The following is a 22,714-nucleotide window of genomic DNA, read 5'->3' as shown; positions in this document are numbered from 1 at the left end:
CCAGTTTTGAGGGGCCATTTTAAAACTTAACTACAACACTACATGTTTATTTTAAATAATTCAAGAAGTAGGGGAACCCTTAGGGTCCTGAATTTTACTGGAACTTGTATATCTGTCTGCAAGTTGTCAACTGAGCTTTACTATCAATTTTTTTAAACCAAAACTGCATTTTGAAATATCCTATTTCCGGAAAACATTTACTATTTAATGAAACAACATCGTTAGAACTTCATGAGCATTTATAGGCATATGATTTCAAAACGTTGTTGTTGTTGTTGTTGTTGAACTAGATTTGCCTTAGTCCAATGGAATTCGTGCCGAGACACTGCAAATCACTCATAACTCCATTTGATATAAATAAACACCACTATTCCTAAATATACAAAGAGCCAACATACCAGGAAAATCTATTAGGTGTGAATCACGACTGTCTGAGCCTTCCCTGGTTACCTTTAAAGTGGTCATCTTTCTCTCAAGCTCAGTGGATAGAATTTGGGATCAGACTTACAAATCATGGCAAAAAATAAAAATATTTTTTTAAATATTTGATTAGTCTCTTGAACTTTTACCAGACTTCTAAAGTAGTTATTTTGGAAGTGTTTGTGTATACTATTTAACACCTCGTTTTGAGAGCTCTTTCTGATCATTCTGCTAAATAACCTTAAAAACAGATTTTCATAAAGGTTTGAAGGTTTATGGTTATTCCCCTCTGATAATATCAGAATTAAAGTGGTTACAAATAGTAACCCAAGATTAAATGTAAAATCATGTTTCTAAATTCGTATAACTTTGGAAAGTGAGAGGATCTGAGTCTCTTGTAGCGTAATAAAATAAAAACAAGCACTCATAATTCTTTAGTACCTAAAAGCTATTGCACTGGAAAGATAAAGGTCTTAATTATTTCTCCTAAAGTAGCAATAAGTGAAATGTTTTGAGAACAAATGGTAACTTCAGGATCCAGGAGAAAAGAAAGGCAAAGTGAATAATACTTCTCGAAAGTATGATTTCCATCTTAAGTTTGCCAAATGTGGACATTTTAATCTGAAAAGTAGCCTCTATTTACATATATTATAGAAACATTAATATATTGTTTTAATTGTGTTCTTTTTGCAAATGTTTCAGGTTGCTTTGAAGGACCTTCACAAATTATCTGTTAACTTCGTGCTGATGCCTTAACTAATGAGTGGTACATATCAAAGTTCTGTGATTGCTTTTATTTTTATGAAGAGTATTAAATCCAAGAAAATGAACAAGTTACCTTTAACATCAGAAAGCCTTAACATTCAGACTACTTGCAAATGTCCTCAAAGCTACACTTGAAGAGGTATATTTGTTTACACACTCAAACAATATCTTTCCATATGTAAATATAATTATGTGAATGGCACATATGTGGCCACACTTCTCAGAGCAAGCTTTGTCCTGTGCAATACAGACAAATTACTCAGGAATACAGGCATTCCTTCCACAAAACTGTTTCGATTAAAACACACCAGGGAGAAAGCGAGAGACCTTTCTCCCGGCAAGCATCTCTTTTTGAATAGTCCACAAAAAACTAAGAGAGGCACAAATATAACGTCTATTATTTTTTCAAACTCAAAGAGAAATAATCACTTGCTTTTCAAAATCAGGAAGTCAACTAGAATGTTTGCCAGGATGCTAAAGAAAAGCTCCTGCAGCTCATTTTGGAAAGGGTCCGGATGCAGGGAGTTAGTTACAAGGAATATGGGGTGAGGGTCCTGAAACCTCAAAGAGAGAACGAAGTCTAAAACTGTCCTTGATCAGGCGCTAAGGAAAGACTTTAAAATGGAATCTGTCAGGGAACAGCTGCTCGGGAAATGTATTATATTAAAACGACTGGCCCTTCGAGCGGGGTCGCCCGTAAAGGAGTAGAGTTGGGCTCCAGGACGCAAATAGAGGGGGGAAATCACAAATTCATCAGAGCTAGGTGGTCGGTGAAGACCCAAGCTCAGTTCAGGCTGCGGGCCGGAATACCTCTCAAGGAGCCGCAGAAGACACTGATTCTGGTCAGGGTGGTGAAGCCAGGATGCCGGGCTGCGAGGTGTAGGTGGGGTGAGGCTGGCAGCAGGGATGTAGAATTGCAATACTGGGTCAGGATACGGAACTGGGTTGGGGGCGCCTGACGCAGGGCAGGGATGCGGGGCAACAGTGTTGGGCCGAGCAGTTACGCCGCTCCCCGACTCGGGGCGAGGACGTGCGGTTTGATGCGCTGTCGGGATTCCGGACTCACTCCAAGAGCGGCGCACTTGACCGTTTCCTTTTGGCCACGCCCCAGCAGAGTAAGTCCAGCTCCCCCGTGTTTAACTAAGTCTTGACACCGACGCAAAATCCACGCCTAATTGAATTAATTAGGAACTCTTGTCAATCTTGGATTAATGGCCAAGTGTGCAGGCGATCGAGGCTATCTGAAAACCCGGACAGCCTGGGACCTGCCTCCTCTTTCCGCCCCTTCCGTTCCCCTTCGCTGCCCTCCCGCTCCGGACCCAGCTTGCTTGGACTCGAGTTTAAATCTCTCTCTCTTTCTCTTCCTCTCTCTTTTCCTCCCTCTTGCCCCCTCTCCCTGTCTCTCCCTTTCTCCCTCTCCCTCTCGCTCTCCTCCACTAACCCCCACTTCCGCACCCCCACCCCAGGTAGCGGCGCTGGTGCTTCCCGGGAAGGGGCTCCCTCGGAGTTGCGAAGGGAGGTAATTTACTCAGAACAAGGGGCCGCCTTGGCGAAGTATAAATAGTGAGACTTCTAGCGCAGCGTTGCTATCAGATCTGAACTCTTCGCAGGAAGAATTGTCAGAGATCTTAACATTGAACTAGCGCGCTCCGGCAGGAAAGCATCAGTTCATATTTCCCTCTGCCGGCCCCCACCCCTTCTCTCTTCCTCCTCCTCCTCCCGCTGCTCCCTCCTCCTCCTCCTCCTCCTCCTCCTCCTCCTCCTCCTCCTCCTCCTCTTCTACTTCTCTTTCTTCTTCTCTTCTTTTTCTTCTTCTTTCTTCCTCCTCCTATCTCTCCACCCCTACTCCTTGCCCCATTGATGTGTTATTATTGGGGGGGCTGGAGCATAAAAAAAAGAAGGAAAAAAAGAGCGGGGCTCGGCTGTGAGCGGTTGAGCGCGGAGCTGACGGGCATCGGCGGAGATGGAAGAACTTACGGCGTTCGTCTCCAAGTCTTTTGACCAGAAAGTGAAAGAGAAAAAGGAGGCGATCACCTACCGGGAGGTGCTTGAGAGCGGGCCGCTGCGTGGGGCCAAGGATCCGACCGGCTGCGCGGAGTCGGGCCGCGACGACCGCAGCAGCCCGGCAGTCCGGGCGGCCGGCGGAGGCGGCGGCGGAGGAGGAGGCGGAGGCGGAGGCGGAGGAGGCGGAGGAGGTACAGGAGGAGGAGGAGGAGCAGGCGGAGGAGCTGGAGGAGGGCGCTCTCCCGTCCGGGAGCTGGACATGGGCGCCGCGGAGAGAAGAAGGGAGCCGGGCAGCCCGCGGCTTACCGAGGGTAATGGCCTGACCCCCGGCCGCGACTCCTCTTCCCGCCTTCTTTACTCCTCTTAGGCGGGAGCGGACCCCGAGGCCCAGCGGGGTGGGGGCGGGACGCAGAAAGGGCCCTTGGATCCCAGTTTGGAAGCTAGAGTGATGATAGAGGGGTGGGGGTCCGGTGGTGTGCACGGTCGTGGGTGCGGTCCGAGTGTCTGTGAGGAGGAGGTATGCGGGGTTTGTGCGCGTCCTTCTCAAATGCTCTGGCTATGCCCGTTCCACCAAAACGCACTTTCACCAGCCCGAGGACGGGGCCTCAGCCCAGACGGCCGGAGGGCGGATGGGGAAGTTCGTGCGGCCCAGTGCGGGCTGGGGTACTAAAAGAACCTGAGCCAGGCGGCAGAATTACGGTTAGCATCTAGCGCCGAGTTTTCGGGCACCCCTTTTCTAGGCCCGAGAAAGAAAAGGAGGAAAGAGGGGAGAGAGGAGAGAGAAAAAATATCATTCTCGTTTCGCCCCCGGATTGCAACCGGCTGCTGAGAACCACTAGAGCTCCGCGAAGACCTTGGATCCCTGGATCTTGGGAGCCAAAGTTCCCATTTTCTTTGAATTATGAAGGGATAACGAGGCCAAGGCAGGCTAGGGTCCAGTCTATGCTCTTTCTCTTGGGAGACGTCTTAAGCTCTCTTTCTCTCTCTCGGTTTGTTTTTCAATATTTACACAATTCTGTTTCTGCTTCGCATCATCTAGAACTGATTTTTGTGCGGGGAAAATCCTTTGGTGCCAACAAAGTGTTAGGAAACGGTTTTATCTAAATGGTGAAGAGTGCTGTACCAATTGAAAAGAGTTCAACAATAAAATTAATTTGGCACTTAGTCCCTGCAATAACTGGTGTGCTGCCATATTTTTCCAATTAAGAAAATATGTGACATGCTTAGAATCACATATTTAAGCAAGCAATTAAGTTGTTTATAAAACGGTCTGTTCCTGTTTAGGCCAGTAAGTGGAGATTTGGGGGTGAAATAGAGATTATATTAAGTCTATTAATCAACTGGAAATGTTGGCATCTTTCTCTTTGAAGTCCTAAAAGTTTGAGAAGTAGCCACCGTGGATGACACAAAATAGACAAAACTTCTCACCCCTTTGGCAGAATCTGAAGGGTGTGTTTTCATTTTTAAATTTCATTACACTATTAGTGGAAATATTTTCTTATTCACTTGGCTACAAATGTTTGCTATAATGTTACCCACTTCCTTCCCAGAGGTAGGACACACGTCCACAAAACGAACTCTGAGAACTAGAAATGTTGGCATCACTTAAGATCACATAGTAAGACTGGCAGGCTGGGCTGAGATCTAGAGGCTCTTCTTCTCCCAGACTGGGCACCAGGTCCTCTTAAATTTGGAGAGTGTGGCATAGCTGCCTGGCGGTTCAGTGCAGCCTCCTGAAACCTCGGTGTAGCTGCAGCTCAGGGCCCTGGATACGACAGCGCCCTAGACCGACCCCCGCCAGGTTAGGGTCTGGACCCAGGGCAGGTCCATTCCTAAAATAGTTCATTTCCAATATCAGGGCAAGTATTAATTTTTCTGCAGGCCAGCTCTTCCAGAATTGATTTTTAACACCCGTGTTTATCAGAAACCTGGGCTGGGAAAAACTGCAAAGGGCCTCCACTATCCAAACTCAGCTTTGATGCTTTAAAAATCCAAGTCTCCGACTCAGGCAAAGAGGATGAAGGTTGCAGAGGGCAGCTGATGTTGATGCGGTTCCCCTGATCACTGCCCCTTGGCCTGTACACACACATACACACACACACACTCTCACACACATATACCTCGAGTGTCTCTGTATGTTTACATTTGCAGAGCTCATGTTTTTAAAGGGAGAAGGAAGGACAGGATTGTACCAACGATGTGTGCAAACCCAGAGCAGAAAAATGCATATTTTATTAAACATCCGAGCTGGTGGAGGCATGAAAAGGCTTTGAGCAACCAATAGAAACCGAGAATCACGAATGTTCCACTCGAACCTGTTGATCTCTGTGGGTTTTAGCATTAAGGGTCCAGTCGGCTTTTCCAATGGAGGAGACAAGGAGAAAACAGAGGGAGCGGTCAGTTCCGCGGACCATCGGAGGCTGGTTTCCTGACTCTGGTTTTCTGCCCGGCGTGGGCGGCAAGCCCTCCAGGCTGCCAACATGGCGCGGACGCCTATGCTCAGGCGACCCCGGTCCAGCTCTCTAGAGAGGACAGGGACTGCCTGGCGGTTCGTGGGCTGTCCGCGGGGTTTTGCCCAAGCCCTGAGTCAGCTTGGAGGGCCCCGGGATGCGACTCTAAGAAACGCGCAGCACAAGGGTCTTGTTCTCCTACTGGAACCCTTTGGCCTAAACCTTACCAAATTAGACCATCAAGTTTGAAAGAGACAGAGAGCCATCGCGGGACATAGCTGGCCTCCAACGGCTCAGCACTCTCTGAATGGCGCGTGTGATAGACCAGAGTGTGGCCTCGCCGCACCCTGCTGCCCCGACCCGTTAGGTGACGGGCAGGGCGCGGTGCTACCGATTTCTGTGCGTGCGTGGCAGAGAATGAGTGGGCGTAAGTGGGCGAGAGGGTGAGTGAAAGGGATTGGTGTTCGCAGGGGAGGGCAGGGTACAGTGGGGTGGCTAGTGAGCTGAGGCCACAGTTGAAGAGGAAATGAGTGGGTGAATGCACATCTTGCCCGTGGGCGGCCACCTAGAATTGATCTTTGCGTGTCTCCAGGATCCGCTTCCTCTGGGCGGGCGGGGTGAGGAACTGGCCACGAACTCCGGGAGGGGGCAGGATCCTCCATCCTTCTTGAGAAAATCTAGTTAATGGGATTTGTTGTGTTGTTTCTCTCTCTCTCTCTCTCTCTCTCTCTCTCTCTCTCTCTCTCCCCCCCCCCCCGTACGCGCGTGGACGTACGTGTGGCCCTGTTTGTGGTGCCCACTCCAGTGTCCCCAGAGCTAAAGGATCGTAAAGAGGATGCGAAAGGGATGGAGGACGAAGGCCAGACCAAAATCAAGCAGAGGCGAAGTCGAACCAATTTTACACTAGAACAACTCAATGAGCTGGAGAGGCTTTTTGATGAGACCCACTATCCAGACGCCTTCATGCGTGAAGAACTGAGCCAACGGCTGGGGTTGTCAGAAGCCCGAGTGCAGGTACCTGGCTGTGAGGAAGTCAAGGCAGGGCCCAAGGAGGGAGGAGAGGCACGCCTGCATGCGTGGGGTTGGAGAGGCTGCTTTGGGGACACACACCAAGGACACACACACAGGTCAAGGGTTCGGAGTGAGGTGAGAAAAGAAGAGATGTGTTTAATAGAGGTCTTATTTCCCAAAGTAGATTTTAATCTTAAACCACCACCCCCCCCTTCCTTATCCCAACATATGTTCCCAGCAGAAGAAAGCTGTGCTGGGCTTGCGCCCAGAGTTTCTATAAACCACACCCCTCCCCTCGCCTCACGATGCCTTTAATGTGGTTTAATCCTAATGGGTCTACTTTTTATAAGCCTTTTTTAAAAATCTCACAGAAAACGTTTTATCTTCTGGATCCTTAAAAGTTACAACGAATATTTTGTTCGCTGGAGTTAGGTTTCCTTGAGGGTCTGCTCCAGGGTCTAGATTTGCCAAGCGGATATGCCAATTAGGTTTATAGACGTACAGACTATAAAGAAAATTAGCAACTGTTAAATGCAGAAATTTACAGTCTGCCATTAGCAGTGGATCTCAAACTGTGTGGGAAACATCAGAGAAATAAATGCATTTTGGTCATTCTTTGTTTCCTCACTTAACCGAGGCAGAGAACCTGACCTTACAGAACTTTGATTTTAAAACTCACAGATCTTAATGTTGACATTTTCAAAATCAGAACCTCAGCGGATTTCATACCAATTAAGTTAGGATTGAAGTAGGTTGGCTGATTTGTTTGTTTCTTACTGGTCACGAAGGCGGATGTAATGGCAAAAGTAGGCTTTGAGGGTGATTATGATGAAAAATTATATACATACATGCAGACATATCCTAGGTTTGTGGAGAACAAATTTAAATGTTTTAGACTGTATTTTCACTCATATAATAAAATAGGAGAAAATTATGGTCATTATTTTTTGAACACATGGAGCAGTTTTAGGCCGAAACATCTGCAGCTGTTACAGAGTATCACTGTAACAGATACTCCCTGGGTCTCTGGATGCAGAGACTACCATCTGCAGCGAACTATGCAATTCTTATGGGGCTTCCCCACATCTTGTAATAGGATCAGGACAAAAACATAGAAGTGGAGTTGAAGGGGAAAAGTAATAATAGGCTACCTTGGTCATCACAGCATCAACAGCAGAGCCTTCTTTTTTAAGCTTCTCCTGCTTTGCTCTGTGTGCTGAGATCTCTAGAGGCTCAGCAACCCCTTAAAGACATGATGATAATTATTACAGTTATGAGCATTAGTATCTCTACTAGGGGCAAAAAGAGGCAAGAAGCCTCAGGCCATGTGAGTTATACAAAAGATGCCACCCTGACATGAAATCTACTCTTCTATTACACTAAATGGCAGGGGAATTTTCAAAGATTTACACTGATTATGATATTTGCTTTTAAAAACAAAATAAAGCTCAGCAGCAATATTTTACTTTCCTTTTTTAACATTAATTTGTGAATCAATCAATATTTTTGGAACACAATGCTGTATTATTAGAGTAAAAATTATTTGAATTTTAAAAAATCTGTCATTGACTCTAAATGTTGGCAAGTTTATTTAAGAAGATAATATCTGGAAGAAGATTGTATCCAGGAGTTACTTGATTCATAACCCACCCTCTTTTCACAGAATATTTTTTTTATATAAGCAGTGAACTTTATTGAGGTCTTTCTGTTTTCATTGTTAAAAATATTTTTGAGCTATTTTCTGATGCTTCTCTACTACCTTAATTGCGAGCATCAGATATTTCTATAGAAGCAAATTAGATTATCATAATAATAGCACAATTATGCTGCTACTATGTTACACTCTATTGCACAGAGGAACAGAAAAATTCTAAACTTCTTTGTAGGAAGGCTTTTATGACACTAATTACCTCTTCCCCCACTTTTATCCCCCTTCTCCCAGCCCCCAGGGAAAAAAAAAGTCACTGTTTGCTTTGGTGTTTGGTTTTCTTGAAGATGAAGCTAATTAATATTACAGACTATTAATGAGCACATTCGGCTCAGGTCTTACTGGGCAAACATCTAAACCCATTATCACTTTGGTATCAGGTGTCAGCAAGAGTTTTAGGCCTTGGGAACTCTGTAATGTGGAAAGATGAAACCAGGACTAATGGTAATTTATCAAGAAACTATTTATCTTGCAAAAGCATATGCATCTATCTATTTTTGTCATTGATTTACATTTGTAACTTTGGAAATTTAGCTTGTTTTATTAATTTAAAGATTTCTTGTGACATCTAATTCATGCCTAAAACACTACTCTTTTTTCTATCATACTTTTGTAATATTTTTAAAGTTTTGAGTCATAACATCTAGGTTTTATATTTTCCCTCCAATTTGTAGGTTTGGTTCCAAAATCGAAGAGCTAAATGTAGAAAACAAGAAAATCAACTCCATAAAGGTATGCTTCTCAGACAAAGAACATTCGTATTCTAAGTGAAAAGAGAATGGAGAATATTGTTATTACAAATACAGAAAAATCTTCTCAAAGATAACATGATCCTTACTTAAAAATCTTCTCTGACGGCAGTTAATGAGTCCTAAAGTTTGGAGGTGAATTATATTTAGTTTAATTATGGCAGTAATATAGGAAGATGACAGTTCATTTTCAAAGAAATTAGTTTTATCTTGGTAACATTTGGAACCCTGGAAAACAATGCTGAAAATATTACTCTTACATTATTGTGTTTTGTTTCCCAACTTTTGTTTTATAGGTGTCCTCATAGGGGCTGCCAGCCAGTTTGAAGCTTGTAGAGTCGCACCCTATGTCAACGTGGGTGCTTTAAGGATGCCATTTCAGCAGGCAAGTACAGTCCAGTTTCAGCCTGTTTTTAACTTTAAAAAGACCTGGAAGTTTGCTTGAACTGTTGAGTCCCTTTTCTCTGAGCCCCAGTGTTGGTGTTTGTGAAGTTGGTAAATCAACTCTGAGATGATATAATGGACCTGCACCCCTTTAAAAACCTAGAGTGTCAGGGGCCCACATGTCTAGTCCTTTCTGCCCTCATGGGAAACCCACAGAGGCCTGAGGGCAGTAAACAGTCCTTTAAAAATGCACTAAAGGTTGAGCTTAGGGAGAGGGAGGAAAAGCCTTTTGATTAAAATTTTGTCAGATCCAATACAAAGGTTAGTCCTAAGGTGTTTCTAAGGCAATTCTCGAAATATTTTGCTATGTATTTTCTACCTCTTAGTCACATTAACTGTCTCTGACAGAAGAAAAAGAAATAAGTAAAAGTACTCCCAACTCAGACTTGATTTTTTAAAGATGTCTGCAAACAAAGCTTCATCTCTAGTAAAAAGAAAGCTTTGACTTGGTCAAAGAAGGATGCCCTGCCTTTCCAATGCCTTTGTTAGCCATAAAGAAATCTTTAAGACTACATTTAAAAGGACAGCCTGCAGCAATGATTTAATCCTGGGAAATCCCTGTGCTCTGAACTCCTTGCTTTCCAAGCCTAAGGGTGCAATTCTTTCCCAACTAGTGTCTAACCTACCTCATCTTCAGCCAAGACCCCTGCCTGATAGAGCTGTGAAGTCATGAATTAGTGCTCAGTTAGTTGCCAGTGCCCTGGACTGGGGAGACACATGGGTGCGCCAATGTACTGAGGGTTAGGGAGATCTTAGCTTTCCTGGCACCACAGGACTCCGGTATCTTGATGCTAGACTTTTGAAGCCAGAATGACTGGAAAAAGAGAGTGGGGGGGGTATCTTAAAAGGAGACCCTTACATCTCAAAGGGTGACCTGCAGGTCTGCAGTATCAGAAGCACCTGGGAGATAGGGAGAAATTCAGAATCTCATGCCCTAATCTAGATCTTCTGAATCAGAATCTGCGTTTTAAACAAGACTCCCAAGCAATTCTGACAGCAGTACAGGTTAGAAGTACTTACAATTGTGCCAGTTGTGATGAAGATGCAATAATTTCCCTAAGTGACGAACACAGTTTTGTGGTTTGCTTGTTGGTACTTCAGTGCTTTAGTAGTGAGGTAAGATGTTTAAGACAATAGCAAGAGAGGAGGGTAAAAACTGGCCCTCGCCTCTTTTTGCCAATACAGCATTGTTATTGTGAAGAGGGCGGTGTTTTTAGCTCAATAGCAGTGTTGCCCTCTGATGGGCCCAGGTTGCCGATTGCTGGCCATATTCCTGCAGTTGTCAGTCCACTGGGCCCTGGGGATAAGCCGCGCTGAGTGCGTTGCAGAGACTCAGAGGCACTGGAGTATCCCGGTGGCGCCCCAGATTCAGTAACAAACTGAGGTCAGCCGAAAGCCCCTTTCCTGTCCCCCGCCCCAGTCTTCCCTGGAGCCTAGCTGGACGCCGTTAATGCTCTGTTTCTATTCTGTTGTTACCCTAGGATAGTCATTGCAACGTGACGCCCTTGTCCTTTCAGGTTCAGGCGCAGCTGCAGCTGGACAGCGCCGTGGCGCACGCGCACCACCACTTGCACCCGCACCTGGCCGCGCACGCGCCCTACATGATGTTCCCGGCGCCGCCCTTTGGACTGCCGCTTGCCACGCTAGCCGCGGACTCGGCCTCTGCCGCCTCGGTCGTGGCTGCCGCCGCTGCCGCCAAAACAACCAGCAAGAACTCCAGCATCGCAGATCTCAGACTGAAAGCCAAAAAGCACGCGGCCGCCCTGGGTCTGTGACGCCTACGCCAGCGCCAACGTTGCGCCTCCAGCGCAGCGCGCACTCCGTGCACACCCCCTGCGCCCTGCTGCTTCTCCGTCGCCGCCCTCCCCACCCCCACACATCTCCAGAGCCCAGCCTCTTTCCGCTTGGCTGATCGCCTTTTGCCCGCTTTAGCGTTTCGGACACGGAGGGAAGAACTATCAGAACCTGTGATCCCACAACGCGCACCAACTCGGTGGCTCCTGCGCATTCACCTTACCAAGGGCCTAGAATTGTTTTGTAGGGGCGCATTTGGGGAAGTCTGGAAAGAGACTGGACAAGGGAGTACTAGGACAGCGGAGTTTGGTCGTGGTAAAGCTGCAGTAATGGACTCTTGCGCAGAAATAAAAATCCTGTTAATAAAAAGTGAGCAAAAATAATAATAATTAGAAAATAAACAAAAAAAGAGAAAGGGATTTTATTTCTGACTATTTGAAAGAAGCTGAAATTGGAGAGAGAACCAAGAAACAAAAACATTTAAAAATTGAAGTATTTTATACATTTAAAAATATGGGAAAATAACCTGGACGAATCTCGAAAGAATGGGAGGGGGTTACCAAGTTAAAGTGTATGTCTCCCCAGTGAGCTAAGAAGGCAAAACTGAAGGAAGAGGTATACTTATTTAAAGAGTTAAGATTTTTTAAAATGCGCAGCTAGGGAGTTTACAGGTTTTGAAACTGACCTTTTTCTGCGAAGTTCACTTTAATACGAGAAATTTGATAAGAGAGGCGGGCCTCCTTTTACGTTGAATCAGTTGCTTTCAGTTAAAAACCACCACGAATGGAAGAGCAAGAAGAGGGAAGAGAGTATAAAAACAAGGAGAAAAAAAATGATATTAATACAAAAAATTATATCACAGACAGTAATTTCTCTGAGAAATTATCATGGCAGAACTGTCCAGACGGCTGACAGTAAATTCTGGTTTGCATGTTACTGTATTCCATTGATGATGGTGTCTCCCACTCCCTGCTTTACTCACATGTACTTACTTCATTTTCATCTTCAATACGAAAAACAATACCAAAAGCGTTTGGAAATTGATGTATATCTATTTATATATGTATTTTGCCCCGTCTTTGATCCTGGGGGACAAATGAAAAAGGTCGGAAGGGAAAAACTTTACACTCTGAATGTCCTAAGAAAACGGAGGCGGGCAGAAAATGTGGGGAAAGGAAAAAAGCAAGAAGACCAAATGAAATAATGAAGGTACAGCGCCTCACAAAGTGCCTGACACATAGCAGGCGCTCAGTGATCGTCCCCTCCCCTCCTCCTTTTCTTGTATACCCTCTTGCTGGTTACCTGAAGTCCTAGTTGAGGACCGTGCTTTATTTCCCCCTCCTCTATCCTGTTACACCTTAAACAACACCCAGCTAGATACAGGCACTAAGTATGTGTAAAATATGTTGATACACTCGAACAAAGTTTATTTTGGCTATAATGTGTGGACTGACGGTTGACTTTCAACATTTGCATTTTATCCCACAAAAGTGTATATTAAAGTGATTCTTTTGCTTCATGTAGCTGTTTAAAATGGGGTACCCTAGACTAAGCAATCTGTATCCCAATTCTCTAGAAAGCCACCTTAGTTTTATTTTTTCCCCTTAATTTACAAGAAAGAGGAAAAGCTCTTTGAACTTGGGTATGCGGTTGAGCTTTGTAACTATTTGTTCTCCATGAAAACAAATTATTTATATTTGCCATATTTTTTCAAGTGTATTAAGTTATTTTAAACAAAAGAAGATGCTGTTATTTCATGACTTGTTGGTACAAAATGTTTCGGTTTCACCTCTGTTAAACCTTTTAAAGAAGTGCCAAGTTATTAATTGAAGACACTTTGCGATCAACTGAATGAAAATAGTATTGTTTCACTTGATGGGGTTCGCGTCATCTTTGTTCTTGTTACTATTAAACTATCCGGGATAGTCTTTCCTTCTTCCTTTCTGATGAATGTGTATCTGTAAGAGGAAAGCATTTGCCTCTCCTCTTACATGGGGCAATCAAGGGGCGGTGAGAATAGTGGTTTCCCATTTTATCTATCCAGCGTAGAAACCAGATTGATTTTTACACCAAATCAATAAAGGAACAGATATGTAAAACAACAGAATAGAATAACACCCTTCCCCAAGATGGATTCTCATTCTTCGTTTTGCTGCACTTTGACCCCTGAAGTTTATTTGAGGGATACTTTGGGTAGGAAGGGAAGCGGGCTCGCGCGGCGCAGAATCACCTAGGTATATTGTGGTATAATGGACACTCAGTCTCAGGTTGCCGACCCTCCCAGAAGCGGGCTGGCGACGATATTTTGGGAGTAGGGCAAGGGCCGCGGAATGGGGCCGAGGCGCTGGTAAGGGTGGATCCCCCGCCTCCCACTTCAGTTTAGCTCTTGGACCGAAGCAGCTTCTTCCTTGGTTAAATTCAGGAAAAGGTAGAAGCCAGAAAGAACCAAGACTGTGATCAGGAAAAGCCGAGCCTTAGCCGTCCTCAGATCACCAAAGAGCCCTGCCCTCTTTCCTCCTCTTGGCCCCCTCTCCCGGAAGAAATCCCTTTATTAAGCCCGAAAGTACTGTGAGTTTGGGGGTAGGTAGAGACGGTGAAGACTCAGCCCTGACCAGGCCCAGAACAGGACCTTCCCTTCCCGCGCAGGCCCCCTCCGTGAAGATTGAGGGGGACCCGAGTGTACCCTAGGATCCCCTTTGGGTGGGAGGACGCGTAGCGGAACCCCCCCAAACCCCCGACAAAATCCCACGTCTCCCGGCCGCGCTCCCGGGTTGAGTTCGCTCTCAAAGCTGTTCCTTGGCGTAGACGTGGGTGATCTATATATTCGTATTTCTCTTCTTACTTGCAAAGTCATTGACCGTGACTTGGGACGTAATCAGCGCTGCTCGGGCCTCGTGGGTCTCCCAATAGACGGGCGTCCCTAGTTTTCTTAACAGACATCTGCCGAGGGGCGGGGTGCACTTTGAAGCGGCCGCGCTGCTCCGCCCGCCTGGGCCAGGTGGCCTCTGGCGAGCATCCGTGGGCGCCTGGGCCGGGGTCCGACACTGCAGGCTCCAGGCCCCAACCCTAGCCTCGCCCCCAGCGCCCCGAGGGAGATCGGAGGTCGCAGGAGAACCGGGGCCGGGAAGTGTGTGGTTCTGTACCGGGCCCAGCCTCGGGCGCGGCCGACGCGGAACCCAGCCTGTCCCCGCAACTGAGCCGGGGAAGCCGGGGGTCAAGGGAGGGAGTGCGTCCGCGCCTGGACTGGCGGGGCGCCGGGCACGAACGGAGGGCGCGGCGGCAGGAGGCTGCGGGGCCGGGCGCGGAGCCCCGGGGATGGGGGACCCGCGGAGGCACGCCGGGCGGGTGAGAAAGGCCAAAGTTTCTTGGGCGGGTCCGCCGAACTTGAGCCGGACGCGGCTTGTGGTATTCGAGCATCAGCTGTGCGGAGCCTCAGCGAGGCGGAGGCTGCCTTTCCAGGCGGCTCCTGGTCCTTCGGTGCCGCAGCCCACACGCGCGCCGGCAGGACCGGCTTCCCTGGGGCGTCAAGGCCCAGATTTCCCCGCAGGCGCCTGGGCGTTCCAAACCCCGAGCTTCTAGAGGTCTGGGAAAGTCTTCCCTTTAAATTTAAATAAGGCCCATCATGCATGTTGCTTGGGTCGAAACTCAATAATCCTAATAGATAATGAAAAGTTCGACCCCCTACCAAATCTTTCAGGGTGTGTAGAGACTTCCTGAGCTATAGAATCCCTGATGGGGGAAACCGCGCTGAAACAGACTATTCGAGGCATTATTAGTGTTAAGGACCCTATGACGCAAGGGGCCCAGTAAGATCAGAGATCTTTGCTTGAAGCTGGACTGATAAATATCTTTTTTGAGTTTTTCCTTAGATTTATAACTTTTTAGATCCTCAGATGGTAATACTTTAGTATATTGCAGTGCTCAAATTTCAAACTATTTTGATTTCTGAAAAATGTCTTTTTGGCTTCAGTGACATGGGATCCTGTTATTTTTTTCACAAAGCAGTTTACATCATAAATTGCAAACATTTGCAATAAGATCTCAAGATTGTTTATTTTATGTGACCTCAAGCACTTGACTATGTTAAACATCAGTACAGAAAGTCTGTGAAATCAGTTTAATGTGTGTGAGGGAATTAAAGGATCATTCTTTTTCATCACATAAACAAAGCATTTAAAATTGTTTTGATTGTCAGTCTCCCAATTTTTAAACACTTTTAACAATTGACTATTATTTTTAGAGTCATTCTGTGCAAAAATAATTACTGAAGTTATATCCTGCGTTAATTAAATGTTTTTGAGCAGAATAAAATGGCATTCTACATTGGGAAATGAGTGATTGTTTTGTGTTAAATTATTTTGAATTATTTTAGTTTAAATGTAAATAAGGCCTGCAAATTCCAATGGGGGGAGGCTTGAAATGGGTTCTTAATGTGCTATTAGAACAGTTAGTCAAAGTGCATTAAAAGAATGTCACAAACCCAGAAATAATATGTCATTCTAATGAGTGTTAATTTATGGATAATTTATTCAAGGTAGTTTTTACATTTCACATGGAATCTGTTATTATGACCTACCCAAATACTGTGATGTTTGTTCCTCAAAATCTAATTTATATAGGCTTGGCTATACATAATTCATAACGTGTTGATATATTTATAGTCATCCAAATATTAAACCTTTATAATATGTTTGCATGTTTACTTGCATATTTTCAAGACAAGTGAAATAAAAACATATAAAGTGTTTAACATTGTATTGAAAGCAAGTGCTATGCTATGTATGAAGAACAAGTAGTTGAAAATTAAAAATTAAAAAGAATTAGATAATTTTCAAGCTCAAATATAGAGTGAACACTGAAATAATTCAGACAGGGAACATTCTTGTATAAGAAATAGGAAAATCTCCAAGAAAGACTTACAGATGTGAGCTTATAACACTTCTGATGCCTTGGCAATCCTTTCATGTCTCTAATTCATGATACAAAAAATCCTCAAGCCTTGGGGTATTTTGTTTTGGATATTTTATGTGTCAGTCAAGGTAACCATCACATATGCCATCAGTAAAGGAAAATTTAGTATAATACTTACATGGAGTTCTATTGGCATGAGGAAAGGTTTTAGAATATAATCAAATAAATCACATAGGGAGGAGTAAACATACTTTCCCCCCCCTGTTGAATAACTGTTCACATATCTGGAGTGAGGGTTTTTGTAGAGTCTTATTCAGGTGGAATAATGCAGGATAAGTTAGGCCCAGAATCTGGAGCCAGGCTTCCTGGATCAAACATCATTGGTGGCATTTAACAGTCCTGTGATTTTGGATGACTTAATTTCTCTTGCCTTGGTATCCTTATCTGTAAAATGGGGATAAAATAGCATCTATTTTATGGGGGTGTTAGGATTATAGGAATTAATATTTATAAAGACAAAAGAACAGTGCCTTGCATCTATATATACAAGCCATATCTAATATTTATTTTAATAAAAAGACCCATTGGCACTAATCCTTCTAATAAAAGCTTTAGAAGAAGAAAATAACAGTGCAAGACAAGTTATGAATATTTTCTGTTGTGGACAAGAAGAAAACATGGCCTACAAGTTTGTGATTTGGCTAATTGCTTAATCTCTGAAAGCCTCATCTGGAAGATGTGGCAAATGTTACAATTAGTTAGGGTGCTTATCATCAGGGCCATTTATAAATTGTATAGTACTATATCCGTGACAGATATTATTATTACTCTATGATGTACAATTAATAAGGTGAGATATCAGACATGGCACTTGCCCTCAAGGGGCTTACCATCTAGAGGGAAACAGTTCATAAGTACATATGATAGTGCTAGGAAGTATGTGCTAAATGCTCTTGCTTAAAGGCATTCAGACACATGATGTGCATCTGAATGGTCATACAACACACATGGGGCCTTTTGCCCTGTTTTTGAAAACTGAACCTTCCTTGAAAATGAGTAACCTTATGAAGAAATTGTGGAGCAACACCCAGACGTTAAGAAGCAAACTTTTCAGAATTAAATACTGTATGTTGCTGTGGTTTGTGTTCCATAGGACCATCTGCATTTTCTTTGGCTGTCCGTGTTTGTGGAGAATTAGCAGTCAAATGTCAAAAGACGCAAAGGTGGCTGATCAATGATCTTTTACAGCAGTATGAAAACACACATGGTACAAAGGAAGAAATGTTTAATTACTACTGTAAGGACCTGTAAAATGAACAATTGAGATCTAATTATGGACTAAATGAAGAGGTCTTCCTTTCCAATTCCTAAATTTGGATATATTACTAATACCTGCCTTCTATTTTATATCATATTTATTAAGTATTCAGAGCTCTTTATTGGATTTTATAAATCTTTTTAATGACAGCAGTAGCAAATCCGCATCAGAGTACTGTTTACACATATTATTTTGGGAGCCAGGGTGATGTCACTGTTTAAAACTAATCTGTAGAGGTAGATGTTCCTGAGTTTAACTCTAATTATCTTAATTAGGTGCAAAGTTTCAGGTAATTTCTTAGCTTCCTAGAGTCTATGTCCCCTCCACATCCTGTAACATACCTTGCAGGCTGTCAGGATCAAATAAAATAAGTTGTATAAAGTATCTGGCATACAATACATTTCTACAAATGTATTTCTCTTTCCTATTTTCATTATTTGCCTTTCAAAGTATTGTCACATAGAGAGGATTTTGAATTTACCTGTATGTGATTAGAAACAATTTTAGAAAATATTGGGAAGTAGTATCCATATTTATTTCAATTTCTCAATATGAATATTGATTATGTTGTGTGGCCTGGAGTTGGGAATAAAACTTTTTCTTTTTTTTCTTTTTTTTTTTTTTTTTTTTTTAATTTTTTATTTATTCATTTTAGAAAGGAGAGAGACAGAGAGAGAGAGAAGGAGGGAGGAGCAGGAAGCATCAACTCCCATATGTGCCTTGACCAGGCAAGCCCAGGGTTTCGAACCGGCGACCTCAGCATTTCCAGGTCGATGCTTTATCCACTGCGCCACCACAGGTCAGGCAATAAAACTTTTTCAAATCCTATAAAATGTTCTTTAGATAGAGTTTTTGAGGGACTATGCCTTTAGATCTGCTCCCTTTGAATAGAGAAGGTTCTGTTTTTCTCCCTGATAACTCAAGGGCATTTTTAATGCAGAGGTTACCCAAAGTCTCTGACCTTCACTCCTCTATATTCCAGACATTGGCATACAAATTGAGAACTGGTATTAACTCTCTAGTCACTTTGATATTAGATTGATTGTCCTTCTGTTTGCTTATTTATTGAGTACATTTTTATTCTTCCGTGCTTAGAAAGAAGAAAGTAAACTACCCTTAAAATGATTTTGAAAGTCTATCAACCTTTCTGAATTTGTACTTGTGCGACATTATGTTTTATATTATGTTTACTGGCATTAGTGGTTTAAAATATAATTGGCTGTCTTATGGGCAATATATTTATCTACTGAAATTCTCATATGTCAGCAGTGTGCTTTTTTTTTTTAAGGCTTTTATAGTTTCCATTAAAACTAAGTCTTGCCCAATGCTGATTTGAAAGGATCCAAGATCTCCTTAGGTGGTTTTTAGATCACCTTCCAAAACTTTATCCATAGGCCATCAAAGGAAGATTTGCTAAGAGCAAGGCTGGTCCTTTACTTTGCCTTGGGAGTAATAGGGACATGTGATAGAATAAAGGCCCTTCAAACATATTCACATCCTAATCCCTATAATTTGTCAGTATGTTAGGTTACATGGGAAAGGGGAATTAGGTTGCATTGAAATTAAGGTTGCTAATCTGCTGATGTTTACAATGGGGAAATTACCAGGCACTATTCCTGTGGGCCCACTGTAATGAAAAGAGTCAGTAAAAGTGGAAAAGAAGGACTTGGAGAGAGACGTGAAGAAGGAAGAATGGCCAGAGGTACAACACTGCTGGCTTTGAAGAAGGAAGAGCAGAGGAATATGGTGGCCTCTAGAAACTGGAAAAGGCAAGGAAAGAATGTGCCCCAGAGTGTCTGGAAGGAACACAGCCCTGTCAACACGGTTTTAGCCCAATGGAACCTATGTTGGACTTCTAACCTATAGAACTCTAAGGTAATCAGTTTGTGTTGTTTTAAGACACTAAGTTTGTAGAAATGTGTTATAGCAACAATAGAATAGTAACAGCGAATTTCTGAGCTGTTTGTATGTATATAAGCCTCTGGTCAGTTTTTAATGCCGGAGTGTCCTTTGAGTCAGTTCAGTGGCAAGAGTCCCTCAAAACTCAAGGCTGGGAAGCTTTGCTATACTCTGTAGTACACTCTTACTCAGGCAAAAAGATCTCCATATGCCATTCAGCAGAGTCCCACACAAATCTCTTTTATTATACAATGAAGCTTACAGAGGAAATCTGCAAAATTACAGTATGCATATTCCTTTATGAAGAGTTAAGACAGCATTGAAAATTCTTGTTTTGTTTTATTATACTTGTTCTTATTTCTTCTTTGCCATCTTCTGCTTATTATTATTTACTTTTTAAAAAGTATTTAATGTAGAAAAAAGGACATAGTTTCAGGCTCTGAAGTTCTTTGCTAATGTGCTGAAAAGGAACAGCCTGAGCAATTTGAGCTTGTCTGTCAAGTTGGTCAAGGTAGAGAGTAATGTGGTATGGGGTTCCCAGAGCCCATTGGACCTTTGACCTTTTCTTTTGAGACTATTGATCTAGGTTAATAGCAGCAGTTGTGCTGTTGGAGGGGTTGTGTGCTTGTATGTGTGATTCCTCATTGAGTGCAAACGAGGCTGTGACTGACTCAGAGGGTAATTGGTCTTTTTTGTAGTTTTCCAAGATCAGGGTGAGGAATTAGAATAGATGGGTCCTGACAGGCGGGGGTAGGGGGAGATTCATTTCTGGAATCTTCTTGTATCAGTGACAAAGTAGTGGATCTGGGCACAGAGGTTTTTCTCTTTCATGCCATGAACTCTGCTCAGCAGAAGGCTGCCCATGGAATCAGGTGGGTTTAGGAATTGCATGGTAACTTCTGAGGAAAGTGGAGCAGTGAAGTGGGCTTAGCTCTATTCCACCTATTCACCCCCATCTTCACATTTCTCATCCCACCTTAATTGGGTGCAGCATGAGATAGATAGGTCAGTGGGCTGAATATTTAAAGAAGCTTTGTCATGCTCTTTGACTGACTAAAATGGAGACTACAGACCAGGCAGAAAATCCTCCCAAAGAGTGTCAGTTCTTACAGCCCTCTCTCCACTAGTCCTTCACTGCCTAGGGAACAAGCTTTCTTTTTCTACCCACTCTGTAAGAAGCACTCATGTTTTTATCTTGAGAGCAAATTTCCACCTCTTCCAGCTCATCCTTCTGGCCTCCTCCTCTCTTCCAAGTTACTGATTCTAAAGAGCCTAGATATGCATCAAGGGAGACAGTGAGGACTGAGAATTGACCATTTTACAGGTCTTTGATGACCTTGAAAAGGTGGAGGCCAAAGCCCGACCAGAATTAAATGCAAAAATGCTCTAAGTGCTCTCTGAGATTCTAGTCTCTCCTTCAAACTCATCTTTCCTATCATTGCCCCTAACTATCTTCCTAAGCATCTCTGGTCCTGTGACTCCCTAGCTTCTATTTCAGGAGCTCAACACTGCTGAGGAATTTACTTCAGACTCTTCAGTATAATGTTTAATCTGACTTTGTATTATTTTTCTTTCTTCTTATCTTCTGAAGCTGCCCCATCCCCTACCTGTGTTCCCATTGGAGCTACCACCAGCTCCTGAATGTTGTACTATTGTCCAACTTCTGTTTCTGCTGGAACTCCTTTTTACAGATCCCTTTGGTGCTGTTATAGAATTCTGATCACATACCTACCACAGCTTCATTACAATGTAGTGTAATTATTTATGAGATTGTTTTCTCCAACCAGAATGTGAGTGCCTTGAGGGCAAGGATCATTACTTACTTTTTGTTGCCTCTCTAGAGTCAAATATACAGTAGGGACAGACATGACATATATAACAGAATGAATATGTCTATGAAATAATATATCTATGGTATATTCTTTAGATAATTTAGGAGAGATAAATCTTAGTTCTTGAGGGTGATTTTAATTTTTGGAACTTGCCAAAGGCGGTTTGGTATTAAGTCTGATGAAGAAGCTGGTAAATGTAAATTTTTATTACATAAGAAGTGTAGGAAAAATTAAGCAGGGCTGTTTTGTGATGGCACATTTTCTTACAGGCTCATAATGGGCACTAAAGTTTACTGGCACTGATTTGCTTAAAGCGGTTACAGAGATGAATTCCCCAAAACATTTTGAACAGTGACAGTATTGCGGATAATTGCTTAGATTCTCAGGGTGACTCTTTTGAAGGACAAGATAATTGGATCTGTTAAATTCTGATATCTATGTTAAGAAAAATCAGTATCATTCTTTTTTAGTCATACCTTATTTTCTGAAGTGAAGTTTTACAAACTAAATTTTACATTATCTCTTGTGCATTTAACGTTTTTGGGGAACTATCATTTTTACTTCTTCCTTTTGTAGACATTGTCTTTCAATGCAGTGGCATTCAAAAATTTTATTTACTGTAACCTGTATAACTATGTAACTAGTGTCAATCTAATAAATTCAATAATAATAATAATAATAAAGAAAATTCTATTTAAATTGTTTATTTAAAAAAAAGAAGCTATTCATAAGACTATTAACTAAAACCAGATTAAACACCAATTCCGGTGGCTGATCCCTACCCCGAATGGGTATACAACCATTTGTTATGATCTTTTGTTTACTAATTTTCAAGCAGTTTTCAATATGTGTGACACTGATCAGATCCAAGCCAATTTAGACTAATTTTTCAAGTCACTTTTCATGAAATATTGCATCAAATACTTTACCAAGTCTAAATGTGTAACATCTACCCTCTTTTCTTGGATAATTTTACAGTTCTCTCAAGAAGTCAACTTTATTAACCACAGAATGTGTTTTGTAAGTCTCCATTATTATTGCCCATGATTCTATTGCCATTTAGAACTTCCTCTCTCAATTTTACTTGCCAAGTCTTGATAAAATACTTATTAGTTGGCATCTGATACAATTATTCTTCTAGTGGTAACACTTTGTGACTCTAGGTTCACTTTGATTATATCGATATATATTTTTTTCAGTTATTATAATTTAAAAGATGCAAGCAATAAAATATGTGCTAGTTATTTTTGTTCATATCCTGGGAGAGATGTTATTCAGATTTTCTGATTGGTATGTGTTTTCAAGTTTGAAGTATTCACTTACCTGCTCATTGTCATTAGCTGTTTTTTTTTTTCCTAGGTGCATTTTACAGTTCTCCATCTTTCCCACATGTTAAATGGATATTATGC

At 42.8% G+C, this 22,714-nt stretch overlaps 1 protein-coding gene across 3 annotated transcripts; it reads left to right on the top strand.

The window, feature by feature from the left end:
- Positions 1–3,148: 3,148 nt before the first annotated feature.
- Positions 3,149–11,558, top strand: SHOX2 (SHOX homeobox 2). 3 transcript variants are annotated; one of them, XM_066254911.1, is made up of 7 exons: positions 3,149–3,500; positions 4,097–4,152; positions 4,474–4,495; positions 6,445–6,653; positions 9,033–9,090; positions 9,404–9,492; positions 11,033–11,558. In XM_066254911.1, exons 1-7 carry the CDS (start codon positions 3,149–3,151, stop codon positions 11,324–11,326), a joined length of 1,080 nt encoding a protein of 359 aa, XP_066111008.1. In that variant the 3' UTR covers positions 11,327–11,558. The 3 variants fall into 3 exon arrangements, with proteins under 3 accessions (XP_066111008.1, XP_066111010.1, XP_066111009.1); XM_066254913.1 differs by lacking the exons at positions 4,097–4,152; positions 4,474–4,495 and having other exon boundaries at positions 11,069–11,558; XM_066254912.1 differs by lacking the exons at positions 4,097–4,152; positions 4,474–4,495.
- Positions 11,559–22,714: the final 11,156 nt, after the last annotated feature.

The sequence above is a fragment of the Saccopteryx bilineata genome, chromosome 2 (assembly GCF_036850765.1).
Source record: "Saccopteryx bilineata isolate mSacBil1 chromosome 2, mSacBil1_pri_phased_curated, whole genome shotgun sequence".
NCBI lineage: Eukaryota > Metazoa > Chordata > Mammalia > Chiroptera > Emballonuridae > Saccopteryx > Saccopteryx bilineata.
The sequence above is the reverse complement of the archived record's forward strand: the minus strand, read 5'-3'. Positions and strand labels throughout refer to the sequence as shown.

Excerpts from the sequence above, each read along its gene's own strand:
- SHOX2 (XM_066254911.1), top strand. The coding sequence starts at position 3,149 with ATGGAAGAACTTACGGCGTTCGTCTCCAAGTCTTTTGACCAGAAAGTG. Across the intron at positions 4,153-4,473 it reads TGCTCTTTCTCTTGGGAGAC|GCCAGTAAGTGGAGATTTGG; the intron begins GTCTTAAGCTCT and ends GTTCCTGTTTAG. Across the intron at positions 9,091-9,403 it reads AGAAAATCAACTCCATAAAG|GTGTCCTCATAGGGGCTGCC; the intron begins GTATGCTTCTCA and ends TTTGTTTTATAG.